Here is a 17,331-nt window from a genome sequence, read left to right as displayed (position 1 = left end):
GCCATTCTTTTGTTCTTGAATCCAGGTCACAGGCTCACCCTATTCATACACAGATACGCCCTTAAGACAGGATTTGTGAGCAAAGAGACAACGGGGAGGTTTTCCCATTTCCTTCCTCCTTGCAGAGAAACATTTCAGGTCCATTTGGGAGAGTCAAAATGGTTTCAGGATTGCTCTCCTGAACTATTTCAGACACATAGTTTATATAGTTATGTATGTGCTTGCCTTGTAAATTTATGAACATATGATTTATATATACGTGACCTTAGAATTCCTATAACACTGTTCTTGAAAGTTACCCATTCTCGTGTAGAAGAAAAAGAGAGATAATGCTTAATATGAAGGAGAACATGGTTCAATAATAATAATAATAATAATAATAATAATAATAATAATAATAATAAACAACTGTGTGAGAGATGATAGCTTATGGCAGCATAAATCTGTCCCAGGACTGTGCATGGCACTTGTAAAAAGGGGTGGAAGAGGTGGGCCAGGGCGAGGGGTGCCTGCTGCCCTCCGCTCGCTTCCAGCCCCTCAGCCTCCTTTCCCCGGCCCTGCGGAAAGCTTCTCCCGCCCGCACTCCGGGGGTTCCCCGGGGGAAGTTCGCCCTGGAGGAGCGCGGGGCTTCGGCAAGCGGCCTCGGAGAAAGGAAGGGCCGTCCGGGGCGCTGGGAACCGAGCGGGCGGAGCCGCGGCTGCAGCCGGAGCGTTGTCGGGGCGGGACCGGGAGTGGATGGCGGCGGCGGCGGCGGCTGGTGGGGGGGGAGAAAGCAGCACCCGGAAGGGAAGCGCGCCAGGCTCCCCGCGCGGCAGGTGAGGATGGGAAGCGAAGGAGACCCGGGCGGGAAGGAAGGGCAGCTCCTCGCCGAGGGAGGCAGCGGGAGGAATCGGGACCCGGAGGGGATGCGAACCTGGAGGAGGCGGGGCTCCTCGGGGTGGGGGGCGGCTTGGCTTTCAAGCACCCCCCACCCCATCCCCGAGGGATTGGGCTCCCCCAGCGAAAGGGGGTGGTCCCTCCGAGCATGTGCAGAGTGCCGTCCCGCCCAACCGCAGCCAGAAGCAGCCAGCCCGTTCTCGGCCATGCCTGACGCTTTGCGATCGCGGCGAGGAAAGGAAAGTTTCGTGTTCTCTCCTTCGCCTTGCGCATTGCCCTCAGGAGTCCCTCGAGGAGCTTTGATTTTTTTTTTCCAGGATAAAAGATGGGCTTTTTAGCTGGGAGGCAGCTCTCAGTCGGTGATGCATGAGGCCCTTGATCTCAGGGTGAAGGGTTCAAGTCCAAGATTCCCGCGCCGCGGGGGGTTGGACTAGATGACCCCCGAGGTCCCTTCCAACTCTGCAGTTCTGTGATTGGTGCAGTGGGTCAACGTGTCTGGCTGTTGGGGGTTTGAGGCTAGCCAGGGACCGCTGTGGGCTGCATTCCTGAGTTGCAAGGGGGTTGGACTAGATGACCCCCGAGACCCCCTCCGACTTTGCAGTTCTGTGATTCTTGTTTTAGAAATGTCTGGCGCCAAGGAAAGCGACCACTGAGCTTAGAATTGGCTAGTTAAGCTTGAGGGTTACAAAAATTTAAGGAGACATTTGGATCAGGGATGCATGAAGTGAAGAGACATCTTGCCATTCCTTTGTGCCTTATGCCACTCCTGGCAAATAGGTTGCCTGCTTGTTGGTGGGCTCAACTTGAAGGACAGTTGAGAAACAAATTTATTACTATTGTGCATCAAGTTCTTTGGACACTCGGATGGCCTGGATTGCAGTAACTTGTACTTTGGCAAGCGAGAAACACAGGGAGATGGTACATGGCAGTAAATTAGAAACAACAGCAACTCCTTCTATGGTTTTATTTAACAAATTAATGCTAGTTTGTTGCAAGCCAGGAGCATGTAGCCCAGGGGTGTAGGTAGGTAAGGAACTGGATTTTGAGGGAAAATTTGAATCTTAACACTGGGAAAGATGCAATGAAAAAGGACTGCCATTCCTTGCATATGAAAAAGACATAAACAGCCAAAACTCCCAGAATTACTACACTTGTATTAATTCAGTTTATACTGTACCTAAGGATTAATGGCACATTTGTCCAAATCTTAGGAGAAGTGCAGTGTGGTCTCACTGAGCTTTACTCTCAAGAAAATATGTATAGGTGTATAGGATTGCAGCCTAAAGTTGCTATGTGTACTTCTCCAGCTGGCACCTACCACTATATTATACAAAGAGAAAATACGGAGTGACATTTACACAATGAAAACATTGTATGTACTATTTATGAATAAAGAGAGGGAAACGATTCCATTTACTTTTGCCACAGAGAGTTGGACACAGGAACTCCTAAGTCAATATCAAACTCTTGCTTCTCTGTGTGTGCACAGTAACGGCTAATCTGTGGAGTAATGTAAACCTATGAGGCCCAGAATTTCCTGTGTATCAGGATTCTGATTTTGTGCTCTTCCTTATTTGATATCTGAATAGCAGCCATCTAATCACACGCGGGTGGCGCTGTGGGTAAAACCTCAGCGCCTAGGACTTGCCCATCGCATGGTCGGCGGTTCGAATCCCCGCAGCGGGGTGCGCTCCCATCCTTCGGTCCCAGCGCCTGCCAACCTAGCAGTTCGAAAGCACCCCCGGGTGCAAGTAGATAAATAGGGATCGCTTACCAGCGGGAAGGTAAATGGCGTTCCATGTGCTGCGCTGGCTTGCCAGATGCAGCTTGTCACGCTGGCCATGTGACCTGGAAGTGTCTGGCTCCCGGCCTATAGAGTGAGATGAGCGCACAACCCTAGAGTCTGTCAAGACTAGCCCGTACGGGCAGGGGTACCTTTACCTTTAATCACACCTTTGTGTATTGTGTCAGGGAATTTCTATTTGGCAGGGAGGAATAGAAGAGGCTGAAGATGTATCACATGTTTTACAGGTTACAGCCTGACTCTCTATAGTTCCTCTTTGAAAGGTTTTCCCCACACAATTAGGTTGTACTATTTCCAGAAGTATTAAAAGCATGGTGAAACAGGTTTCTCATATCCACCCTCGTAATTGAAATTTGGTGGCGGGGGGAGACAGTGATCTTGGAAAGTATCCTAAAATATCTGTGTCTTTGTAGAATTACTATTGAAGGGGAACTGAAGGATTAAGAAGTAGAATTTGATTTTTGATTGTTGAGCAAGAACTAGAAAAAATAACAGGAGGGCGAAAGAGGATGTCAACTGGGATATAAGAAATAACTCGGTGGCTTACAAAAGGAAGGCAGTGGTACGGTTAAAAAAAGGGTGAGGTAGACAGAGGGCATATTGGGATCTTGTGTGAGTTGCAGTAGATCTGCATGGGTTTCCAATTCCCAATTGTTTAACGATAGCAACAGCAAAATGAATTTTCCAGCTCAGTTAGACTGCTGAAATGAGGAAAAGTTGTAGTAACTAGGAGTGGACTCTGGTGCAAAAGAAAGTAAGCTCTTTTCTAGTAGTCCTATGCATGCAAACAACCGTTTTATGTCTCTTGCACCTGACTCTGGTTGGTAATCTTTTGATTCTAGGAAGAGACAAAATAGATTCAGCAAGCCTGAACTCTGCCCACCTCTGAGTTGAAAGTCAAGCTAATAATTGCCTACAAATGTTAGTACCACTGCTACTGTCATCAGTCTTTGAAAAACACATCTACCTTTGCCAAGTGCTTTGTTGAAATAACTATGGATGAGGTTGCATCACAGCTTAAGCTGTGTGAGATTTGCGTCACACCTTGAAATGGGTGGGATACCCTTTTCTGCTTTGAGCAGTGAATAAATCTTTATTTACATGGCTGGTGTGGTGCTTTTTAGATAGTCGTGAGTATTACTATTGCTGGAAGCGTGCGTTGATGTGATGTTTTGGACCACAACTTCCATCCTCTTGCAATTTAATTTAGGTAGTATGGAACAAAGGTGGGTGAGGTTAGGCGATAGCAAGTAGAACAGGAAAACTGAGGGTATTTATTCCTTCACAAATCCTGCTTTTCTGCTTGAAAAATTGCTCAAGGCACTTAACAATTGTATTTGTGTGTTTTTAAGTGATTATACAACTTTTTTTAAAAAATTACACAATCGAAACAGACAGGCAGCAGGGCAGATAAACAAGCCAAACATAACAGAATAATAAACTTGACTAGATTTCTTCTACCTTCACACTATGAGACTGGGACATCAGTCTTAATTAAAAAAAAATGCATTCTGGTTCAGGAGAAGCTTTTAAAATAATTAAATAAGTGAAGGGTTCTGTTCTCAAAGAAATGGATACCCTGCCCCCCCCCCCCGATTTTCTTTTATGGCCTGCTTCAACAACTTTTGACAATGTGAAGGGGAAAGTTGTAATTCTCTGCAAAGTACTTGCGGGTGAGGTCTGAAGTTGGAAATACTGAACTAGAGAGAGGTTTGAACAAACAGAACTATGTTTACATTGATGGGTGTAGACCATGGGTAGGCAAACTAAGGCCCGGGGGCCAGATCCGGCCCAATCGCCTTCTAAATCCGGCCCACGGACAGTCCGGGAATCAGTGTGTTTTTACATGAGTAGACTGCCCTTTTATTTATAACGCATCTCTGGGTTTTTTGTAGGGCCTGCCTGGTGCTTTTGCATGAGGAGAATGTGTGCTTTTATTTAAAACGCATCTCTGGGTTATTTGTGGGGCTTAGGAATTCATTCATTTTTTTTTTTTCAAAATATAGTCCGGCCCCCGACAAGGTCTGAGGGACAGTGGACCGGCCCCCTGCTGAAAAAGTTTGCTGACCCCTGGTGTAGGACAATGTGGGTAGTGCATGTGCTGACTAGCCTTTATTCATACCCCGAAGCATTGTGAGGAATTTAAATGGTGGCTCCAAGCTGCCCCGAGGTTGGGGCAAAGTTTTTCAACCTTTTTTGGGTCCACAGCTCCCTTGACCAACTACATTCCTTCTGCAACACCCCTGTGGGGCTCAGGAGCTCAGTTACGTCACCCCTTGCCTGCAGAGCCAAAAGCCCCCTCACCCCTTTTCAAATACCCTCCCTTGTAGAGTGTTCCCTCAGCCTCCTCTCTTCTCCCCTCTCACTGGGAGTCCTCTGGGCAGCCACTGCTGCCGCTCCTGGTCTCTGAGCTGCCCCCCTCCCGCCCCAAAGAGAGGCGCCTCCTCACACTGCCCCACAGGGGCCTGGAAAGCACCCCCTGGCCAGCCCCAGAGGCACCATTCACCTGGGGAGCTTGTAGTCAGGGCTGCAGCAACAAACAGCCTCGCAAGCCTTTGGGAGGCAGAGATGTGAGGGGGCATCAGAGGAAGGGAGGGAAGGAAAGAGGGACAGAGACCAGGGTTGCCTGCAGCACCCCTGATCATCATTCAAGGCACCCCAGGGTGCCACAGCACCCTGGTTGAAAACCACTGGGTTAGAGGAACACTGATGATACAGCTCACCACTAGGTAACTCCATTGGGGGCTGGTGAGTGTTCAACTGGTGTAGGAGGGGACCAGGGGCTGAAACCATGCCAAAGACCCAGTCAATGCTGCAGCCAGCCTAGATTTAGCCTATTATTGTAAGGTGGGCAAACACATGCAACACACTCACAGTAGTAGTAATAATAATAATAATAATAATAATAATAATAATAATAATAATACAAATAATTTTATTTATATCCCACCCTCCCCAGCCAAAGCGGGGCTCAGAGTGGCTAATAACAGTAAAACAATACAGCATTCTAAAATCAATTCAGTACCTTTATGTTCAAGATTTTATCTTCTAATCCGAATAATCACAGTTCCTATTTTAATTCCTAATGCCTCTATTCCATAAGGCTTAAATGATCATAGTGCAATCCTATGCATGTCTGCTCAGGAATAGGTTCTGTTGAGTTCAGTAGGACTAGCCATAAGTGTGTTCAAGGCTGCAGGCTTTCAGCCTTAGTCTCCCTTGGCTAATTTGTTCTGTTGTCCAGTAGTTTCTACAAATAGGAAGATTTCCAGCGTAAAACCCCTGCGTTACAACCTGAGCCCATTGCTTTTTGCCATCATATCCGCCCCCTCAAAAAACCATTGGTAAAGTATTTCTTACATTGTTTTTGACAAGGTTATAGATATTTAATATTTACCCCCAAAATTATACTGCTGAATATAATAAAAATGCACCACATCCTCTGCTGCTGAGCAAAACTCCATTCATTTTGATCTTTCATGTACCATGCACTCTTCTAAAGGAGCAAATAAGGTTATCAACCTGTGTCTTAGAAAGATTTTATAGTTGTCCATTTCCACAAACACATAGCAGGGTTAAGCCTTATGTTGAAAGTTTCTATGTTCGTAAATATTTAGCGTATATAAAGTGCTTTGTGGAATTCAGTCTCTGTTTTGAAGATCTTTAGTCTGAGATTTCTTATCTAGAGGAAACACGATATTTAAATAAATATCTCTAAACAGGCTGCGCTTTGCAGCGTGCTTAACAGAGAGTGGTTTATTGTTTCAGTGGAATGCGTACAATATTTCTAGTTACACAATTTATGACACGTCACTTGTCTTAAAGGCGGTGTTAGGTACAGCATAGCATCGAAAGTGCTTTTCTGTGTGCAAGGTACTTAATTGTCCACATGAGGAATCGGTCTTTTGGAGTCACCTCTTGACTTAGAAAAACGTTTTCCCTACAAGAAAATGAAATCATTTTGCATATGCTACAAAGCTTGGTGTTTGCTGAAGAAGAACGACAGCAAGCAAAGTTGGCATATAGCAAGCTGATGCTACACAAAACTTGGAAATCTAGTGCTTTCTTCTAAGACAGCTTGGGAAGAAAATGTGGCATGGAACTTATCAACTGATACCTGATGGGTCGTTCTTCTCCAGCAAGGTTGACTGAATAATTCTATGTGCCTAACATTTCAGTTTTTGAAATGGCAGAAAACGGAGAAAAGATTATACTTGAAGTTAGTATATCTCTATGGTTTGTTTTGGTTTTTTTAACCATTTTCTACCGTATATGTTTTTATTAAGAATGCTCTTAAGAAAATACATAACAGTGCTGAATATGTTGGGAGTTTTCTTGTTGGCTGAACTCTTAATGGGGGTGAGGATCCAAAGAGCGACTCCTGGTATGCCAAAGGAATTAGGTATGTCAGATAAATTTTTTGCCCCTCCCTTCAAACAATAGATCTGCATGCTATATTGCAAACCACTTTTGAAAATCCCCTTAGTTTCAAAAGTAATTTGTATGCAGCATAGTTGTTTTTCTCTTTGATTACCATAAGCCCAAAATCTACTTGAACATGCAGAATTAGTCCTGAGCCATTTAAGGCTTTATAGGTCAAAAGCAGCACTTTGAATTGGGCCCAGAGACTAATTGGTAGCCAGTGCAGTCGAACCAGGATCGGTGTACTATGCTCAAACTGTCTTGCTCCGATGAGCAACCTGGCCGCTGAATTCTACACCAGCTGAAGTTTCCGAACCGTCTTCAGAGGCAGCCCTACGTATAACGCATTGCAGTAATCTAACCTTGAGGTTATCAGAGCATAGACAACAGTAGCTGGGCTATCCCTATCCAGATAAGGGCGTAGCTGGGCCACCAGCCGAAGCTGGTTTGACATAAAAGTTGAGAAACTTGTCATTCAGGAGAAACAGCCATCTGTCTTCTGTTGGACTTGTTTATTAGGCCATAGTTAGCAGCTCGTATGTTAAGGTTGTTCATGAAAATTTAAATCGGTATTTCTTTCTGGCTTATATTTTGTTTAGTTGTTCAGATGTTATACAAATATAAAATGCGTGCAGGAGAATTTTAAGAACAGTTAGACGCGTTCTTTTCACTTCCAAGACATTTGTGCAAAACTCAAAATGCTGGTCAATGTGAAATACATCTGACTTTGAATTGAAATGTTACAAATGTACAAATTCATTTATGCCTTGCCCCATCCCAGAATGTCAGGATACCTTACGATATTGTAACTCCTTCTTCCTGTGGGCTTATTCCTATCTTATTCCCTTACAGCTATTTCTTCTAATCCTTGAACAGTTTTTTTTAAAAAAGCCACAGATAATCGTTCTCATTCCCTTTTGTCCTTGTCAGATTAGCATTTCTTCACCTAAGTTGCCATAAGCAACTCATACAGTTTCATGAAATAACGCTTTCTGAGCTCTCCCGCTTTCATTTGACACTGAAATCAAGGCTGGGTCTGTTCCCAAATCATCCTCTTCTTGGGTACCAGGCATCCATTAGGTTCCTAAGTGTGGCATCATCTACAATAGAAAAGGTGTAAAGAAAAGGTGAAATTGGTCACAGATGCAATGGAAAGTCACCTAGCTGTAAACTTCCTTCCTTCCTTTTAGTCTTAGTGACAGCTACTACCACTTTGTGCTATAATCCTCTATCCCAAACTTTGGTTTTCAGTTCTAAATCCACATTGCTTTGGAAAACTCAAGGCAAGAACCCATCAGATATTTTTCTCTGAAATGTCATTGGGAAATAAGTATTGTGGGACGTTAAGTTCACATTTGATTAAGACTGCAGTATTCAGTTGATAGATATATTAATCAGTTTAAAAAAAAACTTTTGGTCAAGCAAAAAGTTGCTGGTTATCTGGGCAGCAGATTAAAAAAAACTTTATTATTTTAATATTTGCTTAGAAAAAGCACAAGTATTGGGTGCCATCCTAAAATAACATTTTTTTTGTCCTAAAGTGCCACAGTAGTAGTATACTTATTTTCATATATATATCTCAAATCAGTTTACAAAACTTAGTAAAAACCATTAAGAACAGTGTAAAAAAAATAAGAAAAGATGAATTTAAAAAACAATACAAAACAGACACCCCTGGCAGAGATCTGTTCAGCCAACTGGGAAAGCTTGTTGGAGCAAAAAGGCATTTTAATTGCTTCCGGAAAGTACAAATAATGGGAGGCATTTATCGCATCTGGGATTTCTTTTCTGGGTTACCAAAATAAGAGGCTAGCAGGTAACAGGAGCTCATAATTTCCTGCCCTCCGAGCCAGTGTGGACAGGACAGGTTAAACAGCTTGGGCGAACATCTATTATTATTATTATTATTATTATTATTATTATTATTATTACTATTACTATTATTTATTATTACTACTACTACTATTATTTAAATTTGTAACTGGTAATTCCCTCTCCCACAACACATTTAAGGGCATCGTATATTAACCAGCCAAAATTGTCTCAGGCCCTCTCTTCAGGCTGTCATAGCATCCCATACACCCACCCCACTGCTGATAAGAGGCCATTGGAGAACGCACAGAGGAACATTTTTTGCAAGCCTCCCTTTGCCCCAGACCCTCCAAGTGTCCTTATTTTCTAGGGACAGTCCTGGATTTACAGAAGCCATCCAGGTTTCTGATTTGATCCTGGAATGTCCCGCTTTTCCTTGTTGTTGTTGTTGTTGTTTAGTCGTTTAGTCATGTCCAACTCTTTGTGACCCCATGGACCAGAGCACGCCAAGCACTCCTGTCTTCCACTGCCTCCCGCAGTTTGGTCAGACTCATGTTTGTAGCTTCGAGAACACTGTCCAACCATCTCGTCCTCTGTCGTCCCCGTCTTCTTGTGCCCTCCATCTTTCCCAACATCAGGGTCTTTTCCAGGGAGTCTTCTCTTCTCATGAGGTGGCCAAAGTATTGGAGTCACAGCTTCAGGATCTGTCCTTCCAGTGAGCACTCAGGGCTGATTTCCTTAAGAATGGATAGGTTTGATCTTCTTGCAGTCCATGGGACTCTCAAGAGTCTCCTCCAGCACCATAATTCAAAAGCATCAATTCTTCGGCGATCAGCCTTCTTTATGGTCCAGCTCTCACTTCCATACATCACTACTGGGAAAACCATGGCTTTAACTATACGCACCTTTGTTGGTAAGGTGATGTCTCTGCTTTTTAAGATGCTGTCTAGGTTTGCCATTGCCTTTCTCCCAAGGAGCAGGCCCGCTTTTCCTTAGGACGTCTCGTATTTCCATCAGAGAAACGTTGGAGGCTGTGAAGTTATGCTATCCCCCACCCACGCAAACCAAGGAGATAAGTCACTAGAAGACATCTGAAGGCAGCTCTGTAAAGGGAAGTTTTAAAAATAATTCTAGGTTTTTTATATTTGTCGGAAGCCACCCACAGTGGCTGACGCAACCCAGTCAAATAGGTGGGGTAAAATGATGATGATGTCCTTGTTTCCATCGGAGAAATGTTGGAGGCTATGGAGTTATGTGACCTCCCCAAGCCGAGGAGATAAGTCACTATGCAGCCTTTAGAAGACATCTGAAGGCAGCTCTGTAAAGAGAAGTTTTAAAATGTTTTGGTTTTTTTAGGCTTTTTATATTTGTTGGAAGCCACCCACAATGGCTAGGGAAACCCAGTCAATTGGGTGGGGTATAAATAAAATTATTATTATTATTATCATTATTATTATTAATAATAATAATACAGTAATGATAATAATTTATTTATACCCCGCCCATCTGGTCGGGCCTCCCCAGCCACTCTGGGCGGCTTCCAACAAAATACTAAAATACAGTAATGCATCAAACATTAAAAGCTTCCCTAAACAGGGCTGCCTTCAGATGTCTTCTAAAATAATGTCCCTATTTTCATCGGAGAAACGTTGGAGGGAATGCTGCCCTCTTGAGAGCGGAGGAGCTACACAAGCCCAGAGAGCTCCATGCTCTTCCCCTTCCTGTCTTGGGGGCAGAGAAGGAGGAAGCTGAGAAGGCTGGAGGTTGGCCTGTCTTCCCTGTCAAAATGGCACCCAGCAGCAACCAGCCCCTTAGAGAGCGTTGAAGGCTTTGTACCCAGAGAGGCTCTTCTTTCCTGACTTTTATTTTTTCTTACTTTGGCATCATTGCAAAAGCAGTGTTGCAGCTCATGCCAGCTATCCCCTCCATAGAGGCAGAGCAGGCACTGGCCTCCTCTGCTGAGCATCTCTCTCATCCTCTTACGAGAGGCAGTCCTGGACTGTGGCAAGAGGGAAGCACCATGGCGCCTAGCCTGGGAGGGACCAGTGCAATGGAGAAGGTTAGCAAGTCCCTGTTTCCCACCTCTCCCGGTGGCAAGCAACTTCGCCTCTCTGTTATGGGGTAAAGAGCTGGAATGGGGTAAGAGCCAAACGGCCTGATGGAGGAACGAGCAAAGCCGAGATAGATGGCAGCTTCTCTTTCCACGCTCCGAGTTTCTTTCCATGAAGGTTTTATCGAGGGTGAATAAGTAGCTAAAAGGTACAGGTACCGCTGACCATTAGGTCCAGTCATGACTGACTCTGGGGTTGCAGCGCTCATCTCGCTTTACTGGCCGAGGGAGCCGGCGTACAGCTTCCGGGTCATGTGGCCAGCATGACTAAGCCACTTCTGGCGAACCAGAGCAGCGCATGGAAATGCCGTTTACCTTCCCGCCAGAGCGGTACCTATTTATCTACTTGCACTTTGACGTGCTTTCGAACTGCTAGGTTGGCAGGAGCAGGGACCGAGCAATGGGAGCTCACCCCGTCGCGGGGATTCGAACTGCCGACCTTTTGATCGGCAAGTCCTAGGCTCTGTGGTTTAACCGACAGCGCCACCCGCAGGCCTCCCAAAAAGCTTGTCACCCACACACGCCCACAATATCCTGAAAACTGGCCTTTCTCGTCTTCTCAGACATATGTAGACACTCTCAAGCCCAGAAGACTTTCATCATCATCATCCTCATAAAATTTTATTTATATCCCGCCCTCCCCAGCCGAAGCCAGGCTCAGAGCGGCTAACAACAATGAGAAAAGTTTGATAAGATGTCGGGGTAGGGAATTGTAAGGGCCAAACAAAATTGTTATTTTAAATATAAATTTGAGAAACTGATTTGCTGAGTGATTGCCCCCATGTTGGAGGCTAACTTCATGCGATGTTAACCATATAATTAGTTATATAATAACTTCCTGTGGCTTTATGGTATGGCTTTATGTTGCTGTAAACTGCTTTGTTATATATATATATATATTTATGATACAGCAGTATACAATTTTTTAAAAAGAAATACATAAATACCTTTATGAGGGCCAACGAAAATGTCACAACATTTTGGCAAGCTTGCTCTTTGTAAGGTGAAAAAAGCTGGTTTAATGTCAAGTGAAGGATGTCAGCTGGAGACAAAATAAGAAAGGAAGCGATATGGGAGGGGAAATTATGGACATATGTTTGCAACAGGAGCAGGAAACCTGATTTTAAGAAATTGTATTAAATTTAAGTAATTTGGTTTGATTTGTTATAATTTGGAAAAATAATTAAAATAATTAAAACCTTTTGGCAAGCTTGTGAGTTCTGCACAACTCTTCATCAAACATGAATGGGGGGGTGGAATGAGAAAAGTTTTTTTTGGTTTTTTAAGTACAAAAGAATTGTGATATTAGAGCCATAAGGTCAGAGGTGTAGGCTCTGTTCCGAGATAGAGATGGCAGCCAGAATAAGTTTCTCTCAGGTGCTACACCCCAAAGAGCAATAGCTCTCTATTGTGGGATGATAAATCCTGACATGTAACCCAGATCTGCCCTGTACCTTAAACAAAACAATCAGATTCCAAGATAAGTAGAAAGCAGAAGTAAAGAAAAACAGGGGCGTCTTTATCTTGGTGAAATTAGAGATTAAGTTTGAATAATGTACTAGTTAAGAGAGAAGCAAAATAGTGCAGTATAGCCTAGTTGCTGATGGAGATGTAACCCTCAAAAGTCAAAGTGTTTGTATCCTGAATCAGGGATAAGAGGGTTGTGTCCAACTAAATTCTACTCAAATCAGACCCACTGAAATTAATTGGAAGTGGGTTCCTTTTATGATCTGATCATGCAGTTGTAACACCAGCTAATTGGCACTGAAGGCAACCAAGTTAGTGCTTCTGGCCTTCCAGGATAGTATCGCAGGTCTTTTCATTCCTTTGCGTACCATGTCTCCAAAGGCCTGCGTTGATCCCCAGAGAAACTTAAATTTTGTTCTGCTGCAACAGGAAGCCAGCAAGGTCATTGTCAAAGTATAGATGCCTTTGACAACCTTTCAAGTAATCTGTAGAAGTTACCTCAGCAGACTGAGGGGCCTATTTGGTGAGCCTGAGAGTGGATTCCTCTCCCTCATTGATTCCAGAAGATTAAATTTGGATATAGCTGTCCATGGCCCCCAGCCTGGCTCTGACAATTTGTATAGCTTTCTTGTGTATTAAGGGCACGATGCAACTCTTGTGCAACCCTAATAAAGTCTACATTTGGGGGGAGAGTATGCTCCAAAGTCTGCTTTATTAACAGTATGCTCCTGTTAGTATGGAACTACACGAGACAACATCAGGCCCAAATATTCATGCGCACACAGCACTCTAGTAAAGTTGTATGTCAGACCCTCAAAGTGTCCCTATTTCCCAGGGACAGTCCTGGATTTACAGAAGTTTTCTAATTTGATCCTGGAATGTCCCACTTTTCCTTAGGACGTCCCTATGGAGGGTATGGTTATGTGTGCCCCCCCCCCAAAGCGATAAGTAACTTTACAACCTTTCAAAGATATCTGAAGGTGGCCCTGTATAGAGAAGATTTAAATTAAAAAAAAGTTTAATGTTTTATTATGTTTTCATATATGTTGGAAGCTTCCCAGAGTGGCTTGGGCAACCCAGTCAGATGGGTAGGGTATGATGATACTACTACTACTACTACTAATAATAATAATAATAATAATGATTGAGGATGGAATAGGGCATCCCTGTTTTCAATGGAGAAATGTTGGAGGGTATGGTATGTGTGTAAATGTGACTATCAGTGGGGGAAGGAGAGGCGCTGAAACCTTCAGATACAGAAGAATAGCCGCCAGCTCTTGAAAAATCATGATGAAATTCTAAAGGAGTGTAAAAGAGTAGGTTGTGGTTTCTTTTTACACAGTTCTGACTTTTTAATCAGCTTTTGCTGTGCCTCGTTTTCAAATGGGGAACCTGTGGCCAGACCAATGTTCTTGGACTACAACTCACATCAACCCCATAGGGAAGGATGATGGGAACTGTAGTCTAGGTTCCCTATTCCTGCTTTGACATTCAGTGCTTGGTCTTTTCCATAGATTTCACCAGCAGTGGAATTATTCACTGCCACACAGACTGTTTTGTTCCGGCAGGCTTTCCGTTAGTGTTGGCATTTGAAGTGGACTCTGTTACTTCCTTGCTGTGCTGCTTTGATTGTTTTATTGCATGATGAATGTTGTTGGCTGCACTGAATGCCACTTTTGTAAGTGGAAGGGCAGGTTATAAATAAGAATCACCCATCTGTTAGTTAATTTGTAAAATAAACATCCCATTTGCTCCCCTCCCTAGTAACATGGGGTGGTTTTTAAACTACCTGCTGATTTGTGGGTATTTATATACTGTAGTTTAAAAAGACACATTTGTTTTTCTTAACTGTCTTCAAAATGCTTCCTGCTTTTGAGTAGCTTGAAGTTTTAATTGGGGAATTGACAGGCGGCTCAAAGAAAAACCCACTGAGCAATAGTCCTTAAAGCAAGTGGCAACAGCCAAAGTAAGCAAAAACAAGGTATTGTTCTGTTGCACTGGCTCAGCGCTGCCGCTATAGACCATTTCTTCTACCTGTAATGCAGTGGCTTCATTTAAAAAACTTGGTTCTTTACTCCTTGACTTCAGAGACTTCTTTTTGTACTGAAAGCAATTCCTAAACAGGCTTCAATATATTATTTTACTCAGTAATCCCTGTTTTACATTTGATATATATGTTTTCTTTTCTTTTTCCCCCCAGGAAAGCGATAGTCAAGCGATGTCTACCAACTTAAAATACTTTTCCTTGGGGATTTTGGTCTTCCAGACAACTAGCTTGGTTTTGACTATGCGGTATTCAAGGACACTGAAAGAAGAAGGACCTCGTTATCTATCTTCAACTGCAGTGGTTATTGCTGAGCTTTTGAAGATCACAGCCTGTATTTTGTTGGTTTACAAAGACAGCAGTAGGTGTCTGCTATTTGTTTGTTTGTTTATTATGAGGGGGTTAATACTTTTTTCAATACAAGGTGGGACCTTTAGCAAAATATTGCATTGTATCCTCCCTCCAAAATGAAATGTTCCCGTTCAGTGTTGCAGGAACCCGTCTTCCTAAAAAAAAAAAATTCCACTCTTCTTCCCACACCTACCTGTCTTTTGTTTCCCCCAACTGTATTCCACAACTACTGAGCATGCTCAGACCTCATTGGGCTGGTTTTTTTTGGGGGGGGGGGAGCAGTTTGGCCTCTTAATCTTTTTTGTAATGAAATTATTTTAGAATGTTGTATTATTTTATTGTTGTTAGCCGCCCTGAGCCCAGCTTCGGCTGGGGAGGGCGGGATATAAATAAAATTTATTATTATTATTATTGTGCGTGTGTAAAAAAATAAAAAATTCCACATCTTGTAAACCTCAGGTTTTCCCATCCACAATTATATTTTTCTTGTTTCTTAGTGGTCTGTTTTTGCTACATTTCTGTTGCCACTCACCACCTGAATTAACTATTAGAAATGTACGGAATTGTATTTTGGACACAGCAACAACTTCTTCGTTTTGCTGCCAGTGTTCCTAGTGCTGAAGAGACAAGTTAGATGTCTTCATCAGCAGGAACTAGATATTGCTATATCTTAATCGGGACAAACCATTGTCAGCTTTGCACAGTTATGCAATGAAGACGCTGCAGAAAACCCATTGCTGTAAATGGACATTAACTACACAGCTATGCAAATTTTCGCTTAGGAATGTCTTGTTTAAAAACAAAGTTCTAAAAGTTTTTAGCAAAAAAGCTCGTTATAATTAATAGGCCACACTAATCTGTTTTTAAACTTACAAAGAATTTATTATCCTCTCTTTTTGCATAGAGTGCAATTTACGATCTCTGAACAGAGTGTTGCATGATGAAATCCTTAATAAGCCTATGGAGACACTTAAACTGGCTATTCCTTCCGGGATTTACACACTACAGAATAATCTCCTGTATGTTGCCTTGTCAAACCTAGATGCAGCCACTTACCAGGTATGGTATGCTTTTGAGGAGTTTGCTGTTGTTTGTTTGTTTTTAAAATTGTGCACACAAATAATGAGTCATTAATCAAGAGTCATCTTGATTTGGTCTTTTCAGGTCACGTATCAGCTGAAAATTCTTACCACTGCGTTATTTTCTGTGTCCATGCTCAGTAAGAAATTAGGTGTGTATCAATGGCTTTCATTAGTGATTTTGATGGCTGGAGTTGCATTTGTACAGGTAAATATTAACATAAACATACTCCTGAATATTAAAAGTGTAGATCTTATTTGCTTTACTACTTAATACCTGGGGTAATATCCAGTGCTTTAAAAAAAATGTTTAGGTGTACTCTCATTATCCTACTCATATTAAAATACTGCTCCTCAATGAGGCAAACTTAGATTCACAAAATGTTTAGGGGTATGCGCGTACCCCTGCGTCCCCCCAGAAAAAAGCACTGGTAGTATCCAATGAAGGATTTTGGCTGCACGGTGGAACATCCCTTCCTTCTCTCCCTCTGTGCCCCCTAAATCTGTTCTGGGAGGATTGTTTTTTTATTGATATGTATAAATGAGAAAATAGGGGTGGAATCCATATTAAATGTTGATTCCCAGATCAGTTTATCCATTGCCTGCAGATGCTGTCAGCTGAGAAATGAGACAATACAGAGTACAGTGGTACCTCAGGTTAAGAACTTAATTCGTTCTGGAGGTCTGTTCTTAACCTGAAACTGTTCTTAACCTGAGGTACCACTTTAGCTAATGGGGCCTCCCGCTGCCACCGCCACGCGATTTCTGTCCTCATCCTGAAGCAAAGTTCTTAACCCGAGCTACTATTTCTGGGTTAGCGGAGTCTGTAACCTGAAGCGTCTGTAACCCAAGGTACCACTGTACAAGACACAAAATCATAGCACCAGTAAAATATCAAAGAAGATCCAAGAGACTTTAAAATATTCAGATATTTTGGCACTTACTTGGTAATAAATGTATTGGTACCTTCTAGGAACATATTCAGAAGGGTGTTTTAAGATTGGCCCGGAAGGAGTCTCATAATAAGATATATCGTGTGTTCTCTATTCTGCTGATAAATACTGTTGTAAAAGAACACATGAAGGATAGTTTTGACATGTTGCCTACGGACTGAGCCCCACTAATAATGGTGTTTCTTTCCGGGATCATGCACATTTGCACAGTCTTCCTAAGCCAACGTTTGGCTTGGCATGTTGTGTGAAGCAGATCAATAGGTGCAACAGAACCTCGGGATCCATTTCATGTGTTTGAACTTGGTTGCAATGAAGTTGGGCAAACTCTTTTCTCTGTGTTCGTGTCAAAAAATCCATAATTGGATAGTAAAGGTAAAGGGACCCCTGACCATTAGATCCAGTCGTGACCGACT

The 17,331-nt window shown here is 42.9% G+C and overlaps 1 protein-coding gene across 3 annotated transcripts in view; it reads left to right on the top strand.

Annotated features, from left to right (window-relative positions):
• Window positions 1-708: 708 nt before the first annotated feature.
• Window positions 709-17,331, top strand: part of SLC35A3 (solute carrier family 35 member A3) — a 29,072-nt gene continuing 12,449 nt past the window's right edge. Inside the window, exons 1-4 of one of the 3 annotated variants that reach the window (XM_083620513.1) lie at window positions 709-815; window positions 14,692-14,896; window positions 15,791-15,945; window positions 16,051-16,173. In XM_083620513.1, coding sequence (XP_083476639.1) covers window positions 14,710-14,896; window positions 15,791-15,945; window positions 16,051-16,173 — 465 coding nt within the window. In that variant the 5' untranslated portion in view covers window positions 709-815; window positions 14,692-14,709. Of the gene's footprint in view, window positions 816-6,495; window positions 6,900-7,060; window positions 7,083-14,691; window positions 14,897-15,790; window positions 15,946-16,050; window positions 16,174-17,331 lie in introns of those variants that run through there. The other 2 variants (XM_083620511.1, XM_083620512.1) reach the window with 2 other exon arrangements.

The sequence above is a fragment of the Podarcis filfolensis genome, assembly GCF_964270895.1.
Source record: "Podarcis filfolensis genome assembly, chromosome: 6".
NCBI classification, from domain to species: Eukaryota; Metazoa; Chordata; class Lepidosauria; order Squamata; family Lacertidae; genus Podarcis; species Podarcis filfolensis.
The sequence above is the reverse complement of the archived record's forward strand: the minus strand, read 5'-3'. Positions and strand labels throughout refer to the sequence as shown.